The sequence below is a fragment of the Cydia pomonella genome, chromosome 3 (genome assembly GCF_033807575.1).
Source record: "Cydia pomonella isolate Wapato2018A chromosome 3, ilCydPomo1, whole genome shotgun sequence".
Taxonomy (NCBI): domain Eukaryota; kingdom Metazoa; phylum Arthropoda; class Insecta; order Lepidoptera; family Tortricidae; genus Cydia; species Cydia pomonella.
This window is the reverse complement of record NC_084705.1, coordinates 28,592,080-28,609,985: the sequence shown is the minus strand read 5'-3', so window position 1 is coordinate 28,609,985 and position 17,906 is coordinate 28,592,080. Positions and strand designations below refer to the sequence as shown.

At 35.7% G+C, this 17,906-nt stretch overlaps 2 protein-coding genes across 4 annotated transcripts; both read right to left on the bottom strand.

Annotated features, from left to right (window-relative positions):
* Window positions 1-8,473: 8,473 nt before the first annotated feature.
* Window positions 8,474-12,094, bottom strand: LOC133516489 (uncharacterized). 2 transcript variants are annotated; one of them, XM_061849472.1, is made up of 3 exons: window positions 11,970-12,094; window positions 10,416-11,451; window positions 8,474-8,597 (listed from the first exon to the last, which is right to left on the bottom strand). In XM_061849472.1, the coding sequence occupies exons 1-2, from the start codon at window positions 12,076-12,078 to the stop codon at window positions 10,421-10,423; spliced, it is 1,140 nt and encodes a 379-aa protein (XP_061705456.1). In that variant the 5' UTR covers window positions 12,079-12,094; the 3' UTR covers window positions 8,474-8,597; window positions 10,416-10,420. The 2 variants fall into 2 exon arrangements, with proteins under 2 accessions (XP_061705456.1, XP_061705455.1); XM_061849471.1 differs by lacking the exon at window positions 8,474-8,597 and having other exon boundaries at window positions 9,851-11,451.
* Window positions 12,095-12,752: 658 nt separating this feature from the next.
* Window positions 12,753-17,570, bottom strand: LOC133516488 (uncharacterized). Of its 2 annotated transcripts, none has more exons than XM_061849469.1 (2): window positions 17,205-17,570; window positions 12,753-16,878 (listed from the first exon to the last, which is right to left on the bottom strand). In XM_061849469.1, exon 2 carries the CDS (start codon window positions 16,859-16,861, stop codon window positions 13,331-13,333), a length of 3,531 nt encoding a protein of 1,176 aa, XP_061705453.1. In that variant the 5' UTR covers window positions 16,862-16,878; window positions 17,205-17,570; the 3' UTR covers window positions 12,753-13,330. The 2 variants fall into 2 exon arrangements, with proteins under 2 accessions (XP_061705453.1, XP_061705454.1); XM_061849470.1 differs by having other exon boundaries at window positions 12,753-16,861.
* Window positions 17,571-17,906: the final 336 nt, after the last annotated feature.

Sequence of the window (17,906 nt, the reverse complement as noted above, 5' to 3'; positions counted from 1 at the left end):
TTGTTATGCAGTTGTTTGTTAAATTTAATGATTTTTGAATCGAAATATCTACGTCATTTTTCTTCTAGACATTTTTGCTAGGTACCTATAACAGAATCAGATACAAGTGCCTATTTAGATTTTTAAATTCAGTCCTTGACCCGAATACCGGTAATTGTTTTTCCGAGCAAATTTAAGAGATGATCGATACGCAGACAACATTTTTCCAAGGGAAATCCCTTCGAAGATGCATCCGTTGGACTTCCGGTTTGAGCTCCACCTTGATAGTCACGCTTCGTGATTAATTACTTTGTTTTTTACTCGTTAATATTGTTTAAAGTGTAATATCGATTACATACAGTACTTATTATACAGTAAACAAACTAATGTGACAGTGTGCAGTGAATGAAGAATTAATCTTGAAACACGTTTAACCACCATTTTGGAGTCAACGGCAGGTAGTCCACGTGCTACTTGTAAAGTCCAGCTATCGCTTTACAAGCGCTGATAAAATCACCGTACACTGTCTTGTACTAACCGTACAATTTTAGTCGTAGCTCATACCTTGATACTGGCGAATTATAATAGAAGAAAAAGAAGAAGATAATAAAATCACCGTACACTTGTATTAACCGTACAAAGCTCCCAATACCTTGATACTGGCGAAATAGTCCCACTGGACTCAAGCCATTTTTTTAAAGAAGTGCAGTGCATCCATTAATCGGCTTTAAGGTCTAATCAATTTTCCCCCTAGGCCTAGCAATTTAGCAATTACAATGCATTTATATAAGCTTTTATTTTGATTTTTAAAACACCTATCATCATTGGTTTACAATGTTTGCTGTTAGGAAAGACTTGTAAAATCGTAAATTTCCAACACATATCCTACCCAACGAGACCCTAAAGAGCTTTGAATTCCTGAACATCTGTAACACGCAAAACAAAAGATGTTTGTTCGTTCACCTCCGCACCCTACCCGGGTCATTAGGGGTGTCACAAAAAGACATTAAGCGGTGAATTTAAGTGTTTTTCAACACCACTAATTACTTCACCTTAACTGCTTCCCAGATTAGACGTATAAATTGTCTGTGGTAAAATGTTTTTATGGGTTTCCCTTTTCTCTGGTTCTTTATCGGGGTTCCTTTACCTTTTTTGTTTTGTTTGAATCTCGAAGTTTCGCCAAATGTAACTTTACGTTTTCCAGTCTAAGGGCATTGGCTCTGTTTGACCTTTAAAAAGGACAAAACAATGCATCCTAAGTAGGTATTCGAACAAGTTAAACGGGCTAATGGATACTTTGGATATTACAAAAAAACAGCATTACCCACTCATCATCCAAAGAGAAATATTTAGGTATTTTCCCGAGTTTCACATACATAAGTACCTAGGCTGTGGTATAGGTATATTTTTAAAATATAAATTACCCACTTAATGTATAAAAACATAAACCTAGTTAACCTCCTCATACCTGTTCCACATTCATGTTATATAATTAATTATCATACATCGGGGTTTTTGCTGCGGGAATGTATAACACTAACCAAAAATTAAGTAAAAATTGTAAATATCAATACTATTTTAACATTTCTCAGCACATTTGGAGCTTACTATGTACTTATTTTTAATTTATAGCTTGATAATTATTTTACAATAAACAAAGTTATGAATACACGAAATCATTCCCGCACCAAAACCCGATGTATGATAATAATGTAGACAACTTCATTAGACGACAGTTGCATCTCATTGAATCTTCCACTCTACGAATGGATATCACTCGTAGCTAACTTTAGAGAAACTAATTAAAACTTATCTAGTAAAGGGGTACCTACAGTCACATTGTACTTTAGCATCTTAACAAACTTAAGCACCTGAGCACGACAAGAGAGCACTATAAGTCTACATATGCAAGCTCAGGCTAAACAAACTAAAGCACTAACTCAGTTTTTCAAAAGACTTTGTCTCCTTTGACTAAAGTCACGGCAGCTCATAAAGTTGCCGCGTTAACTCATAAAATGCCTTTTATTCAGTTGAGTCGGTGCTCGAGAATACGTCAGACTACTGAGGCAAAATTGGAAGACATTTGCAAAGTACGTATGATATGCTGGTGCTAATTATGTAGGGGCCTCGGAATTAGCGGCTGGATAAGATGGGCAAGCATTAATTTCATTATTATCCCCGCGTGTTTTGTTTAAACAAGTTGACAAGGAGAGAAAATGTTTAGAGTCACCCCGTTGAGGGTATTTATATACATATATACTTATTACGTGTTATTACTAAGACGTTTATAACTTTTTTGAACTTTTATAAAATGGACTCCCGGGCTGCGCGTAGTATAGGAGACGGGCACACCAGACCTATTATTACATTTACAGTACATGTGGTGCTACTTTACCGCACTAGTGCGATAATTAGCACATTACGTAACTATGTCGAAAATTTAAAGGGCCATAATTATGTACTGTAAAACGTTGTACGAGATATGTGCGAATAGGTAATTCGCAACTCGTGTCGATTTAAAACACTCCCTTCGGTCGTGTTTTAATTTATCGCCACTCGTTTCAAATTTCCTATTTTTCGCACTTGTATCGTAATGTACTATTTTCTGCGTAGAAAAGCTTACCCAGGTAAATCAATATGAGTTTCATTGATAAGCTTCGTTAGACCCAATTTAACATTTTGCGTACTTGCATTTAGTAGCAAATATCAGAGGTATGAAACTGCACTTAACACTAATCAATGTCTAAATCGGTCTTTAAGCGGACACACGAAAATAAAGTCAACACTCAGATTAGAAAGTCACACTTCTGAACCATTTTATATGTACAACATAAATTTTAAAAATACTTAGAATTAAAATATGGAGGGCTGAATATGAAACGATGATATGAAATAATGACAAGTTTTTATAATTATCATCTTCCTCGCATTGACCCGGCGTTTTGCCACGACTGCATGGGAGCCTGGGGTCCGCTTGATAACTAAACCTGACAATTCGCGTAGGCACTACTTTATAACAAGTTTAGTTTATAATATTTTACCTACGACTAATTTCGTGGCCACACAGCGAGCACCTACATGGAACGAGTGTTTAACTTGCACGTTACGCTAAGTCAGGAGCAAGTGTGCTCGCCGGAATTAATACCTTGTAAATAACGCTACCTTCTAAACTGGTACAATTAGACTCACTTTTACTTCACTTTCCAACTTTTCGAATCACACTTAATAAGGGTATATTTATGTTTTTCACAACCTTCTCATGTACTTGGCGTAGGTTTATCTTTAAGTATTTTTTGTCTAATTTGATTTATGGGCGAAGCTTTCTAAATTCCTGCAAGGCCTCATGTAATTTGTGTAAGTATACTTAGTTTATAGGTAGGTTAGTAGTAGATCGGTAGCAGTCATCCACGGAAATTACAAATACAAATACAAATACAAATAATTTTATTGAAAACAGTATAAGTACAGTGTTAGCACTTAAAAGACTAAGGATTAAGGATAAGGAAAAGTTTACAATTGACTGTATCTAGGTAAAAGTAAGTATCCATTCTGTATAGTTCTTTTATCTTACGCAACAGAAGATAAAGCGTGAGCTTGCGAGTCATACCTTGTAGTTTTAACGTGGTTTAACTTTTTGCGTATATTTCTTAACATTTAACGTACCATTTTGAGTCAGGTACGGTTGTCGAATATTTCTCTACTACATACACGTATCACAACCCATATTATTCTAACCTACGCGAATAAAATACGCACGACGTATGTATTAAATTAGCACTTTCTTATAAAGTATTACCAAACATCTCATTAGTATGTATGGGTTCTCTGCGACCTTGCCAGTATCCGTGTATTATTAGGTATCAAAAGTTTCGCAAGAAAAACATTATGATTACCACGAGGGTAGTTGCGAACTTTGATGAAAAAAGTGAGACTACGCGACCAGCGTGCACGAACATCGGAAGGGGTTGCGTCATATTGGGAAAGTTATTTTACTCAAACATGCTCGAAAATGTTCGCAATTCATTTAAAAGAAGCGACAAATAATATAGACTATACCTACATTATGGAATAACTACGATATCTGTCATGATTATGATTTAATACGATTAGTTATGACACAGAGTAAATAATACTACGATGAATGACTTTAAACGCATTTACTGTCGATATTCTGATGTGAGACGAACTTCACCACTCGCTGACCACGCTATAGTTTTTTTTTTATACTACGTCGGTGGAAAACAAGCATATGGCCTGCCTGATGGTAAGCAGTCTCCGTAGCCTATGTACACCTGCAACTCCAGAGGAGTTACATGCGCGTTGCCGACCCTAACCCCACCCCCCTCGTTGAGCTCTGGCAACCTTGCACGTGACCCTCCATACCTATTTGACATGGCACTTGGCATGAAAACTTAGCATGGTCAGATTTTAAATTGCGTGACATAGGGGCAAGTGTGGCTGGCCTTCACATTGGGGCCTGTTTTTTTATTTTCTTTATTTATTATTATTTTAATATATACAGCAAACTTTTCACTATATCTAATTATACATTTTAATTGAAACCAGCGTTTAAAGACATAGTGTGCAGTAACAGCCCAAAAAGACCGGGGCCTGTGCTGGGGCTAGTTACAATATATGTGACCCAAGTTTAGAGAGCGATCGGATTTTAAATAAATAAATAATTTTCCTATACTTAATATAGATTTTACTCAGTCAACGAAAAAAGCTTAGATATTTAATTAAACATGCATTACCGGTAAAATGGGGTGAGTAGGTTTCGCGGGGAGAGTTGGTTTATGAGTGGGGAGAGAAGGGATGAATGGGGGGGTGGGAAGGGATTTTAAGGCTACGGCTACAAAAATAATGTATTCCAATTTAAAATGAAGCTATAGTAATACTCATTATAAAAACAAAATCGATCCAACAATCTTCCAAAATCACTTTTGTATGAAATTCCATGTTACCCCAATTGCGAGGGACTACGGCGTGAGGTGGGTTTTCCTGTTTATCGTCAATGTTATAAAATGTAACTACCCAAAATGAAATAAAAACTAAAATACAAACGTCCGGAACACTTATTATATACCTACTCCAGTCAGTTTGCATGTGTACATTGTGTACAAATAAAATGTTATCGAGGTTTGAATGTCAGTTTTGATCCTACTCACCCCATTTTACGGTAGCTATATAGTTTTTTATTATTTACGCATATAGCATACTGTGTACGTAGGTATATTGGGTTTTAAAATTATGTAAGTATTAGCTATATATATATTATTTATTATATAATACACACGCACGCACGTTTACACATTGACTAGTGTTTATTGGCCTATTATTTATTATCTGCTAGTTCCTTGGCACTAACGCATAGGTATAGATCGTGCTATGTCTTTCACGGCGACGCGTGCCTTGACTCGTATTGCCATGTTATTAAAGGTGAGAATTGACAAATTTGCGCGTCATCGTGAATGACAAGAACTATACCTACCTACTATGGAAGGTAGAGTTAAGGAATAGTATCTCCATATACCAACAAGTGTCCGTGAAAACCATAAATAGGCAAGGAACAGAATTGTTGGAAAAGTGTCCAGCTGTCAGCTATAAAATAATAGTTCCAAAACTCTCCAGAGTAGCGCTAGAGTAGCTAAGAACCTAGGCGTTATTGACGGAGTGAAGTGCGCTGTCTATGATTAGATTTTTTTCTCAAGTATTCTAGGTATTGTAGCGCCACCTATTTATGGTTTTTAGTTTGACACTTTTTGGTATATGGAGATTTTGTTCCTTGTTTTTATCTTCCATAGTTAAAGGAAACTCGCAAAATTTATCTGTAAATAAAAAAAAACTGTACTTATTCGTTGTAGGTAGGTAATGTTTTTTCGCCAATATGTAACAATAAAGTGTCCTGTGCAGAAAACAAACAGAGACAGTTTTTTTTTTTGCCGAATTTCACCAAAAGCTAAATATATTTATTTGCTCCTTATGACCTCAGGAATGCGTCGTTAAAATATGTCGGGTTACTCGAGCCCGCGGCGTATAAACCGTCCAAACCTACCTACTTTAGAATTTACTTTAGGAATTTCAGCAAGTTTTCCTCTCGGATCGCAGTAATCCCGAACTCTCGCTAGCTACTCTACCGTTTAATAGCGCCCATTGAAATGTCCATAACTGTGTTAGGAGTTCAGCCTGGCTATTCAAGTTGCTCGGCTGTCTTGTAAGACGCTACCTATTCGCTTCGAGTCGATATTATAACAATATGTAAGAACATATAACAACTGATAACAACTTGGCAACTATTAGGTATGAAATGCGCCCTGCAGCTGTAGCACGGTCGCATTTTTATTATCATTCACTATCACTACTACTATTATTGTTACTACTATTACTATTGTCACGTTTTAACAAGTATGTAAGTGAGAAAGTGACAGGCATAGTGACCAGTGATAAAAATGCGACCGTGCTACAGCCGCTGAAGAGGGTACAGTTTACTCGGTCTGATATGTACCTACTGCAGTCGCGAATTGTGAACATAATATCATGGACTTATTAAATCTATTTTTTCGCTGGACACTGTTTAGGGAGCAAAAATTTTAGAAAGTAGTAGTAATTGCGAGTAAGAACAAAAACACGCTATCTACAACATGTTGCCGACTAGCTAAATCGTCTAAAATAATATCTGTTAGAGGACCAGAAGTCTACAATAAACTACCCAATGACTTAAGGCAGATTGAGTGTGACTCAACCTTTTACAATAAATTAAAAATATGGTTAACTGTCCAAGCTTTTTATGACATTAATGAATTTCTTAATTTTAAATGTAATAACATAATGTAGCTTAAATAATATTAATGTATGATTTTAATTTATCCGAATAACTTAATAATATTAACTTGTCATTTTTATTTATTTGTATTTGTATCCTTTTATTTTAATCGAATGTAGATCAAGTAAATATTTTTAATTTATATTTTAAGGTTAAACAAACTTACCTGAAGTGAAGTTTGACCATAATTATACGAGACGTTACATCCGAAAAGATTTATTGTCACTCTGTAGTTCACTCTCAATGTATCAGGCATTGCACATTAGTTTAAAGCTTGAAAATTAAAATAAAAAGTACTTAAATGACTAACTTCCCCCACTCCTGCCCCACCGACACCTGGTTCTTGCGCCCGAGTTCGTGTCATTGTTTTAGAGATTCCTAAGTGCCATTTTTGCGACAATTTTGGGTGACATTTTTTGAGACAAAAAAAAATATATATTCAGGGCAGGGCGGGTGATAAATCTTTTCGGATGTAACGTCTCGTATAATTATGGTCAAACTTCACTTCAGGTAAGTTTGTTTAACCTTAAATTATACTACGACGTTACATCCTCAAGATTTATTGTCACTCTGTAGATGTTTAGCGCCGAGCAAAACTGGCACTTAGGGGAAAGCAATAAGATCAAATAAAATAAATGTATGTGGAATCAAATTTGTATTTTTGAGTTTGGCATTAATTCGTTAAATGACATACAGTACCTATTGTAGTAAACTAATATTAGGCTAAGTATCTACTAATCAACTACTTATATCACAGTATTAAAATATGATTTTAATCATAGGCCCTATTACATACGGCCTCTGCAAAAAAGTGGCTATCGTCTTCAATTATCAGCCTATTATAAAACTTTGCGAATACCAGAGAGTTCTTTGACCAGCCAGCTGACTTTTTGATAAGGTCTACAGATACCCCTTTTCGGCTGGCTGCTGAGGTAGAAGCATGACGACAGCTGTAAGCCGAAAAAACTGAAGTATCTATTCCGCTCGCTGCCAATACTGATTTTATCCAACGGCTAATGGTCGAAGAACTCGCATTGTGGACTGGACTTTTTGTTGTTAAAATCAACTTATCTGTTTTTGTTAAATGTCTAAATTGAGTGGTCTTTTCCATATATGCAATTAGGCATTTAGCGGGACATATCTCGACCTTATGAGGAAAAAATGGAATAATTAGCCGGGGCATAGATCTGCCCGGAGCTGAAGTTTTAATAAGATCACTAATTACTATTTCAATATTCTTTTCATTTACCTTGATATTGGATAAGCTAATAAGGGCTAGCGTCTGCATACGTTGTCCTGTAGACAACGCAAGAAGAGCTACCAACTTTTTTGTAAGTTTATCTATAGGCAGGTCTTCATTAGGATGCCAATTACTGACTTGCTCTAAAACTAGATTAGGGTCCCAGGTTGCCTGGTATTTTGGTAACGCAGGTTTTGTTTTAAACACACCTTTTAGGAACCTAGCGACCCTTTCATCCTCACTGAACTTTTTGCCCAATATCAAGGAAAGTGCTGAACGAAGTGTATTTAAAGTGGAGTAACTTGCTCCGGCATTATATTCAGCCGTAAAAAACGCAAGAATATCAGGAATATTCGTGGAGTAAATATTTATGTTACTTTTTGAACAAAACGCCCACCACTTTTTGTACCCACTATTATACTGATTTAAGGAGTTTTTTGATAAAGATGATATTAAAATATCAATTGTGTCTTGATTTAGATTTTGTCTTCTAAAAGCCTCCCGGATAATAGTGACGCCACCAGGGAAAGGCGACTCCAGAGAGGGTGTCTCTTCCTGAAAGGAGAAAGTAGCAACTCAGGCTCGGGACTGAAATATAACGGTTTATGTTTAGAAAGCTTCATGAAAATTGGGTACCAGGGTTGGCTGGGCCAGTCAGGAACGACCATTACACCTGTAGCTTTTTCATTTATAATTTTTCTCAGACTTTTGAGGATAAGTGAGAAAGGCGGAAAAGCATAAAAGAAAAAGTTAGCCCAGTTTTGCGTAAATGCGTCAATATCAAATGCCTCAGGGTCGCGTTTCCACGAAATGTACTTGAGGCATTTATTATTTAATCTAGAAGCAAACAGGTCAATTTCAGGAAATCCAAAGGAACGAGTAATTTTTTGAAATGCTACGGCAGATAAGCTCCATTCGGTATCAATATTGCGATGACGAGATTCTTCGTCTGCCTCAACGTTGTCTTTGGATTTAATATATGACGCATATATGTACAACTGGCGTGACTCGCACCACTGCCATATTTTTCGTGTGATATTATTTAGGTGAATATACTGTACTCCGCCAAATTTGTTTATGTAAGATATGGCAGTGGTATTGTCAATGCGTAGTAATATTTCTACGTTGTTAAGATTTCGAGCAAAGCATTTTAACCCATTAAAAGCTGCAAGTAGCTCGAGGAAATTTATGTGCCTTTTAACCTCCTGTGGGCTCCAAAAACCTCCGGTTCTTTCACCGTTACAATATGCTCCCCAGCCTGTCAAGGATGCGTCTGAGAAAATTTCTAAAATAAAATTGCCTTCTCGGATTGGGTTATATGACGTTAAAATTTTATTTTTCCACCATGTAAAATCGGGCTTAAGGTGAGCACCAATATTAATAGGGCTATCATAATTATCTCCCGCTTTTTGTAAGGCAAGAAATTTGTCACGCTCCAAGGGTTTGGTGTAAACCCACCCATAAGCAATCGCTGGACAGGCTGAGCATAATTGCCCCAAAAGCTTGGCGAAATCACGTATAGTGATTGATTTTTTATTGTGAGTATGTTTAAGGCAATCTAAAATCTTTATTCGTTTCTTATTTGGTAAACCTAGACGCATATTAACTGAGTCCAACTCAAAACCGAGGTAAGTCTGAACTTGACTAGGTATTAATTTACTCTTAGTCTGGTTAATTACAAAACCTAGATTTTTTAATTTATTAACGGTTTCCGTAGCGCAAGTGAGGCATTCATTATAAGTACTTACTACCTAAACATATTATATCATCTAGGTAAATAGCTAGTACGCAGCCTTTACTTCTTAAAACCGCCATAACTGGTTTAAGCAATTTGGTAAATATATATGGCGCCAAGGATAGGCCGAAAGGTAAGCACTGAAATTCAAAAGTCTTTCCCTGAAATTTGAATCTCAGAAACTTTTTGCTTTTATTGTTCATTGGGATCAAAAAATATGCGTCTTTTAGGTCTATAGTGGACATAAAACAGTTTTTTGTCATAAGCTTAGTAACCGTTCGCACATCTTCCATTTTAAAATGTTGATGTGTAATGTGTTTATTTAGGTTTTTAAGATTAAGTATGAAACGATTAGAGCCGTCCGGTTTTAGAGTAAGAAAAATACTAGATAGAAACTGTCCAGGCATATCTTTACACTCGATCAACGCGCCTAAGGCCTTTAATTTTTTAACCTCGCAATTTATGTTCTCAATTTCGATTAAATTAAAAATGTTATTTTCCGGAAACACGTTTTGCATGACTGGGCTATTAAACGGTATGACTAGTCCTTTTACATAGCTTAAGACTACCTGGTCGTCGGTAATGTTACACCATTCTTTATAGAAATATTTTAGTCTACCCGCATGGGGTACATTTACCTCTGTTAGGCTTTTGGGGTCTTGTTGGGTGGCTTGCGCGTTGATAGGGCTTGACGATCGGGAACTGGCGGACGGTACCGCTGTTGGTGGGGGTAGCGCGGTCTCGGCCCACCCTGTCTCGGTGCTCGTTGTAAATGATGATGTTGGTAGTATGTTCGGGGTGGGCCCCTCCAGTTTCCCTGTTTGGGATATTTCCTAGACGTAGATGCGATAGCGTTGACATCTTTACGCTTCACTTGTAGTCCCGATGTTTCCGCTGTTTTTGTGGCTTTTATTTTTTCCCCTAGGTTTGCGCCAAACAGGTAGGTATCCCTTTTTACGTCCGATATTATGGTGACAAACTTTTTGTCAAGAGTTGTGGTTATGAGTTTTCTTCTCCTAGTGGTCTGATCGTGATGAAGGTCTAGGAAAATTTGGCTAGCTTCCGAAAGTTTCTTTAATATTTCGACTTTATCTAAGTTTTCTGTGATTACCGCAGAAGCTAGATTTGTGAGCTCCGAAATGCCGAGGCCCAGTTGGTTTTGCTCTTTTTCTAATAACTTGTCACGGTATCTGACTGATTCGTTAAGCACCGATATAATCTCTGGATTTAAAATAGGGGCTTTAGCCAAACGAAAGTTATCTGGTATGAGGTGTTTTTCAGGCAGTTTTTGCTTTACATCTTTTTCTAGACCATCAACGAGTACCCGGCCCCAACGTTTAGAGATCTCGTCAGGTATTTTTGGCCCATATATTTCCTCTTTTCCTTTAGGGTCTCCGAGGGCCTCTAATATATCAGACGGCAACGTTTGTGATGTATCGGTTTTGGTGCTGATAACCGGATCAGCTGATACCGGTTCATTGACGTTACAAGGTGCGTCAGAATTAGGTGCTGAGCCCACTATCGGTGCAGGATGCATGATAACAGATTTGGGTGTTGTATCGGGAAGTGAGTGTTCCGAATCAGACCACGGTATAAGGGGCACTTCATCTTCACTACCTGAATTGTTAGGGTAATCGTACGATTCTGGATAGTACCGATCGTAATCATTGTATTCTGTAAAGGCGATAAAAATATTTTAAGTCTCTGAACATAGGCTCGCTATGCCGCTGGACTATTAGTGTTTTAAAGTCACTGGGTATAGGCTCGCTATATCGCTGGACTGAAAGTTTTGAGTCACTGGGCATAGGCACGCTATGACGCGGGACTGTTTGTTTATATAGGCATAGAATTGCTCGAATAACCTTTTAATCCTTTATGTTATGACATTAAACTATTTATTATGTATCACCCATGTTATTCAATGAAAATCTAAACAAGTTAAGTATAATGTTAATTTTAGTAAAGAAAAAACAACGAACACTGATAAGACGGTAACAATACAAAGGTCATAAAAAAGAATCTTTGTTTATGTAGGTCCGTTCGAGTTCGAATCGAAACATTAAAATCTAGGGGGGTAGATTATATTCCTTCCGCATTCCATAGTATTTTCTCATAGTGATAATTAATCATACGTATGATAGTTTAAGTTAATTACCTACTTAATATTGTTCTAAACAAAGAAAGGCACTAACCTTCGTCTGTTCCCGAATCTGATGATGAATAACGGTTGAGTCGATCTTCTAATCGCCTAATCTTTTCTTTTAAATGACGATTTTTATCCTTACGTTTACGTTTTCCCATTATATCTGTATGTATTTTTCGATACAAAAAAGGATACGACTTTACCAAAAATAACTAAGTTACGTAATACGATGTTACAATGCCCGCACAAAGAAAGAGAATGACACGAACTCGGGCGCAAGAACCAGGTGTCGGTGGGGCAGGAGTGGGGGAAGTTAGTCATTTAAGTACTTTTTATTTTAATTTTCAAGCTTTAAACTAATGTGCAATGCCTGATACATTGAGAGTGAACTACAGAGTGACAATAAATCTTGAGGATGTAACGTCGTAGTATAATAATTTAATTTCAACTGTGTATTTTATTGCTGACATGTAAAATTGTATATTTTACCAATAAATGAGTATGAGTATGAGTAATTATCAATAATTTAAACTTATGTCCGGTTCACATCTATTCCAGTCTAGTGATCGAATCCAGCACTCGTATGTTACCGGAATAATGGGAACAGATAATGGAATATACTTATTCCAGTGCAACATTAAAAAGTTATTTATATGTATTCATATAAAGTTCAGTAATTTATCCTTCTGACCCCAGGATTTAAACTAGCCTTAAAATAAAGTACCTCAGATCCCTCTCGTGTATGAGGCCGTCGCCCTGCAGTGGGTCGTATATAGGTTGAATTAATTAACTTTAGGTAAGCATTTAGGTTGTTAATTAAATGCAAATCATGTTACATTAATCAATTTAATGCAATGCGTACTTACTAGTAAAATTATCTCAGATCGAAATCAGTTAATAATAACACATCCATTCTTTATCTTACTTAATCAGATAATGAAAAAAAAGCAGGTACGGATATAGTACTTATACATTCTTAATAATAATTAAACTAAATAGGTGGTACGCTCAGCATCAAAAGTAACGGATCAAATAACGCTTCATAAGTAACTACCATTCTGTAACAGCTTAAAAAAAGTGATGTCTTAAATATAGAACAACTAAGACTGTAAAAGATGTGCTGTTGAATGTGAATTTTAGAAATTTATCTATATTTGGAAAAGTTATCTCGGATGTCAGATACTTTTGGCGCGTTGTTTCATCCGCTACTATTGATGCTGACTGTATTACCTTTGTCAGAGTTAAAACATAATATCTAATATAGTGCTTAATCCCAAAATCACATTCTTTATACCCATTATTAACAGTATCTCTTTTTCTTATTAAAAATACACCTACAGGTAGAAAATCACATAATGCATCACAGATTTCAAGTTTCAATATCTTAAAAAAATATCTTTTTCACATTTATCACGTCATTCTGCTTGTTTTTAAATTACTATACACAAACTTGTCGTTCATTAAGGCGTTAAGTTCTTCGTTATTTTGTATTTTGATTCTCATTATCACTTGTTGCAATTCTGCTTCGTTTATAGGACCGTCTGACAAGTCGTCAGGCAATATTTCAAGTGCTAGAACATTTGTCTCGTACATCCCATAAATAGTTAGTCCGTAGGCTACAAGAATCTTAACGTATCTATCAGTCAATGGCGGAGACTTTAAACTGCACAACATTTCCATACATTTCGATATCTTGGCAACAATTTTCCGTAAGAATGAAACGTAGTAACAGTTATTTTCCTTCAACTTTTTTACAAACTTGCCGACTTCTAATCCGAAACGGATATGAACATCTCTGTCACATTGCTCTCTGCCGTCTATGGCTATCCTAGTTAACAACAATAGCTGGCAATCCCAAAAGTATGAGTACATTTCAGTTATACCAAACCTCTCTTCAAAAGATTTTAGCATGTATTCGAAAATATGAGTTACTCTCGAATATTGTGTTTTAGTGCTTGATGCGTTTTCATCGAGTTTGTTCACAAAGTCTTTGAAAAACAATTGGAATTGAAATTCTCCGTCATGCTTCTCGTTCCAATGATGGAAGCATTCAGTTATGATGTTTTCTACGATCTTCATAGTTTTACTTTCTTTGGCATCATTCGGAATATCAAGAATATATTCCGTAATAAATCTCCATGTTGCGTTAGCCAATTTATCATTAGCAAGGCAAATTTTTCCGGGACTCTGCTTTGACTTATTCCATATTTTTTGGAGGAAATCGTTGATCAAAGCTTCAACAAACACTTCGTCCAACAGTCTTATATTAGATATCATTGCATTTATAACCAGGATTTTGCGTTTATCATTCTGGTTAGATTCCGGCAAAGCCGATACAGCTTTCCAGGCAGTTTGTAAATACGTACCTCTTAGACATTCAGGTAATTTATTTCCTTTGAAATATTTAAATATTTCATCATTGTCGCCATTTTTTACGTTGGACGTAAGCTTTAGTAGAACATAGAATGTTTCTTGACGTTGCTTTATTTTTTTCCCAATTCTCTCAAGAACTAGTTTGTAAAGGTTTTTTCGCACTGAAACATATTTCGTATTCAGCCACACAGTTATGACTAAGTTTGTCTTGCCGCTTGTTTTTGAAACATGGAAAGCTAAGCGTAAACCTACCTTTTGGATGGACAAGGGTGAGATCAATAATAATCTTATGAATGCCGCAAGTGAGTCCGGAGTTAATTGCATGAGATACATGTTAATTATCCCCTGACTATGACGCAAATACTCCCCTCTGATGTAAGGGCGAGTTTTAGAGAATGGCATCGGTGGTCGAGAATATCCCTGGAAAGCACAAATACCCATTCGGACAAAATGTTGGTAGCAATCTGTTCTCCAACCTATTTTAGGGCCTAAAGGTTGATGCTTCTCCATAATATCTGATTTAATAAGTTCGTCGCCGAGTTTAAATATCGCATAAACATTAACAAATACAAACTTTTTCTTCTCAGGCCAGGGGTATTCTCTTGAGATGTTGTTGAGTGTCTTTATGCACAAATTTAAATACTGCTTCGCCAGGTCTTCCGAAAAGTAAATTTTCATTTTATCGTAAAATGTGCTAGCTATGGTCTTTCCTTCCCACTTTATGTTTTTCTGAATTAAATTGAATTGGTCTATTATCATTTTGGGATCTTTTTTCAAACACCTAATCAAATATCCCTCTGTAAAAACTAGATCTTTGATTCCTAAATTATGTTCGAAATTTTCTAGATCTAATTTCATAAATTTCATAACAAGACTTGGATAGTCGTCTTTATTTTCAAAATAATATTTCAAACTCGCCAGATTTTTCAAATATGGTCGAATTTCCACTTTTAGTGTTTCATTGTAATCCTGTGTTTCATAAAGTGCAATTTTGTTCATGTAAAATTTAAACATATAATCATATACTTGTTCTTTTCTCTCTTTACTCAATTTGTTATTACAAGGTAACATTTCGAAACAATAGTAAAAAGTGCCACTCAAGTAGTCACTCAGGTCAAAGTGTTGAAAAGGTTGATTTGTTATAATATGATACAGGATAGAAATGTCAAGGAGTATGTTGTGTTTGCAGAAGGACACATATAACTCAATGCTGTTCAGTAGTTTATCAAACACACTCCAACAAGCATCAGGAAAATCAAGCACATTATGCTGCTCAACAACATATTCTAAAAAACATTGTGTTCTCTCTTTTTTTTCATTGGTATGTGTCTCAAAATAATAAATGAGTACTTTTGATATTTCTTTATGAGTTTTTGCAGACTTCACTAAAAAATGTAACAATTCTAACTTTTTAGCCCAGTCCAAAGCAACATAAATCCGCTTCTTTATCACTTCAAAAGTTTTTGAAAAGCTGACAAACTCAAACCACCGGTAATACTCATACTCAGGTATGATCCCTAATTGCTTCTCCAAATGCAATAAAGCCCATATTTCTTTATCATCCTCATTCAATAAATCATAATACCCAAAGAGAAAGAATTCCTTACTCATTTCAAATTCTTCTGAGGGATACTTGTTGGTGAATATTTTTTTGATGAATTTGTACAGATCTGTTTTTATTAAATCCAATATGTACTTGTATGTCACATAAAAATTTATTTTCCAGAATTCTTTAACATTTTTTGGTAGAAGAGCTGTAGCATAGACCTGTGCATCTTCGGGTGAACTGTACTTTACCACTTCACTTGTTTTAAGCAAGCTTAAATACAATGGAGGGTCTTTCAATATTCTGTTCTTATGCTTTTTCAAAATACTTCTCGATATCTTTGCTCCCACTTGTACATGTTCCATATAATTTTGAGGTGTGGTGTACTTCTCATAAAGGTCTAGGTACTTGTCCTCATTGATAGAGTACAAATAGGAGATATTTTTAATATGGCCTCCCATTTTACCATATGTGTCAGCCAAAAGAAACGAATTGCCAATTAAAGAGATGAAATGCTCACACTCTACATTTTTAAAATTCTCTTTATCGCTCAAGAACTTCTGTTTGAAGGACTCGGACGTAAACATCAGGAATTTATAAGCATGTTTTGTAAAGTTTTGATTGGTACAGTACTCATAAAAAAGTTCTGCTCTGCTTTCATCCCTAACATGCATGGATATTGCGGTCAACGTCTTGTGCTTCATTTTTACAGACATTACAGAGAATATTTTCTCATGTAAATAATTTGGGTTGAATATATGAACATACTCATTATCATACATCCAATCACATTTGAGAGCCCTAGTGATATACAAGCTGTCACCACATCTCAGTTGGTCTATAATAAAGTCAATGTTTCTGCATTTTGATGCTAGGTCTATCTTGAAGAGACGATCAACATCAGAATCTTCTTTAATTGTTTTTAACACTCGGAAATCCACATCACTTTTGGCTGCTTGATTAACTTTTAAGTTAAGCTCTTTATGCCTCTCACAGAGGTTCTTACCTTGGAACTTGATCATCTTTGGCAAGGAAGTACCTGTAATCAATAAAATAATTAACGGACAGAAAGAAATGCCACGTTTAATATAATAAATAACTATTAAAGTATGAAACTTCGAAACCCAGGCTTATACACTGTAGCTAACGAAATAAATACCACACACGATTTCCATGGTAAAACAATTAAAATTACAAGTATCTGTTGATATTTTTATAAGATCTTTTAATTGATACTAATTAATGTTACTCAATCGTTACAAGTCTAATAAAATTCCCGAAATTTAAAAATTAGTGTTTTGGACGAGTAGGTATTTATTCGCGGATATCGGCAAAACCTATGAGAATACAAATGTGCACGTGTACCTTTTAAATCGTTCTATAAGACATTATTACAATGTATATTATATTTATCTTAAAATAACAGCACTAACAAAGCCTGTTACCAAAACAAGTTCGGTTGACATTTTTGATTTTATTTCGGCGGCTTCTCGGGCTTCTTGACTTTGACATTTATACGGAGCGTTCAGATATCACTGGCGTACAATCCAGTGCAAAGAATATAATACTGATCCAGTGTTAGCCGAAACGGACGGTTTCAGTTTACGGTTCAATTTGTAATTGTTAGTGGTCAAATTGCAGTTAACGTTTGGCCAACATGCACTGGTACAATCCATACAATTCAAAATCTTCGAAAATTAAATTTGCTGCCTCTGTATTGTTATACTATTATAGTTTGATTATTATAATATATTCAAAGATTTCAAAGTAGACTGGCTTTTCTCATATCGTATGCGTACGGCTGCAATCTAATTGACAACTCGGGAATTGGATTGGCAACTCGTTATTTTGACTTATATACTTTCTCACTTTTTTTATTGTAGGTACTTCTTTTTTACCCTATAAAATTCATGTATGTATTTCTTACATATCACACATAGGTCAAAATCGTCTAATTGTATCTTCTTTTTATTTTTGGTTTCCTTTCCTTCGGCAGCCCTAAAACCTCCGGAAGAATGACCTTCTCTCGTAATCCGCGTAATCGATGCCCCTGATTTACCTAGAAAT

Bases quoted from the DNA above. Each gene is read 5' to 3' on its own strand.
- LOC133516489 (XM_061849472.1), bottom strand. From the start codon at position 12,078: ATGGGAAAACGTAAACGTAAGGATAAAAATCGTCATTTAAAAGAAAAG. The intron at 11,452-11,969 runs GTTAGTGCCTTT...TCGCCTTTACAG, and splicing joins AGATTCGGGAACAGACGAAG to AATACAATGATTACGATCGG.
- LOC133516488 (XM_061849469.1), bottom strand. From the start codon at position 16,861: ATGATCAAGTTCCAAGGTAAGAACCTCTGTGAGAGGCATAAAGAGCTT.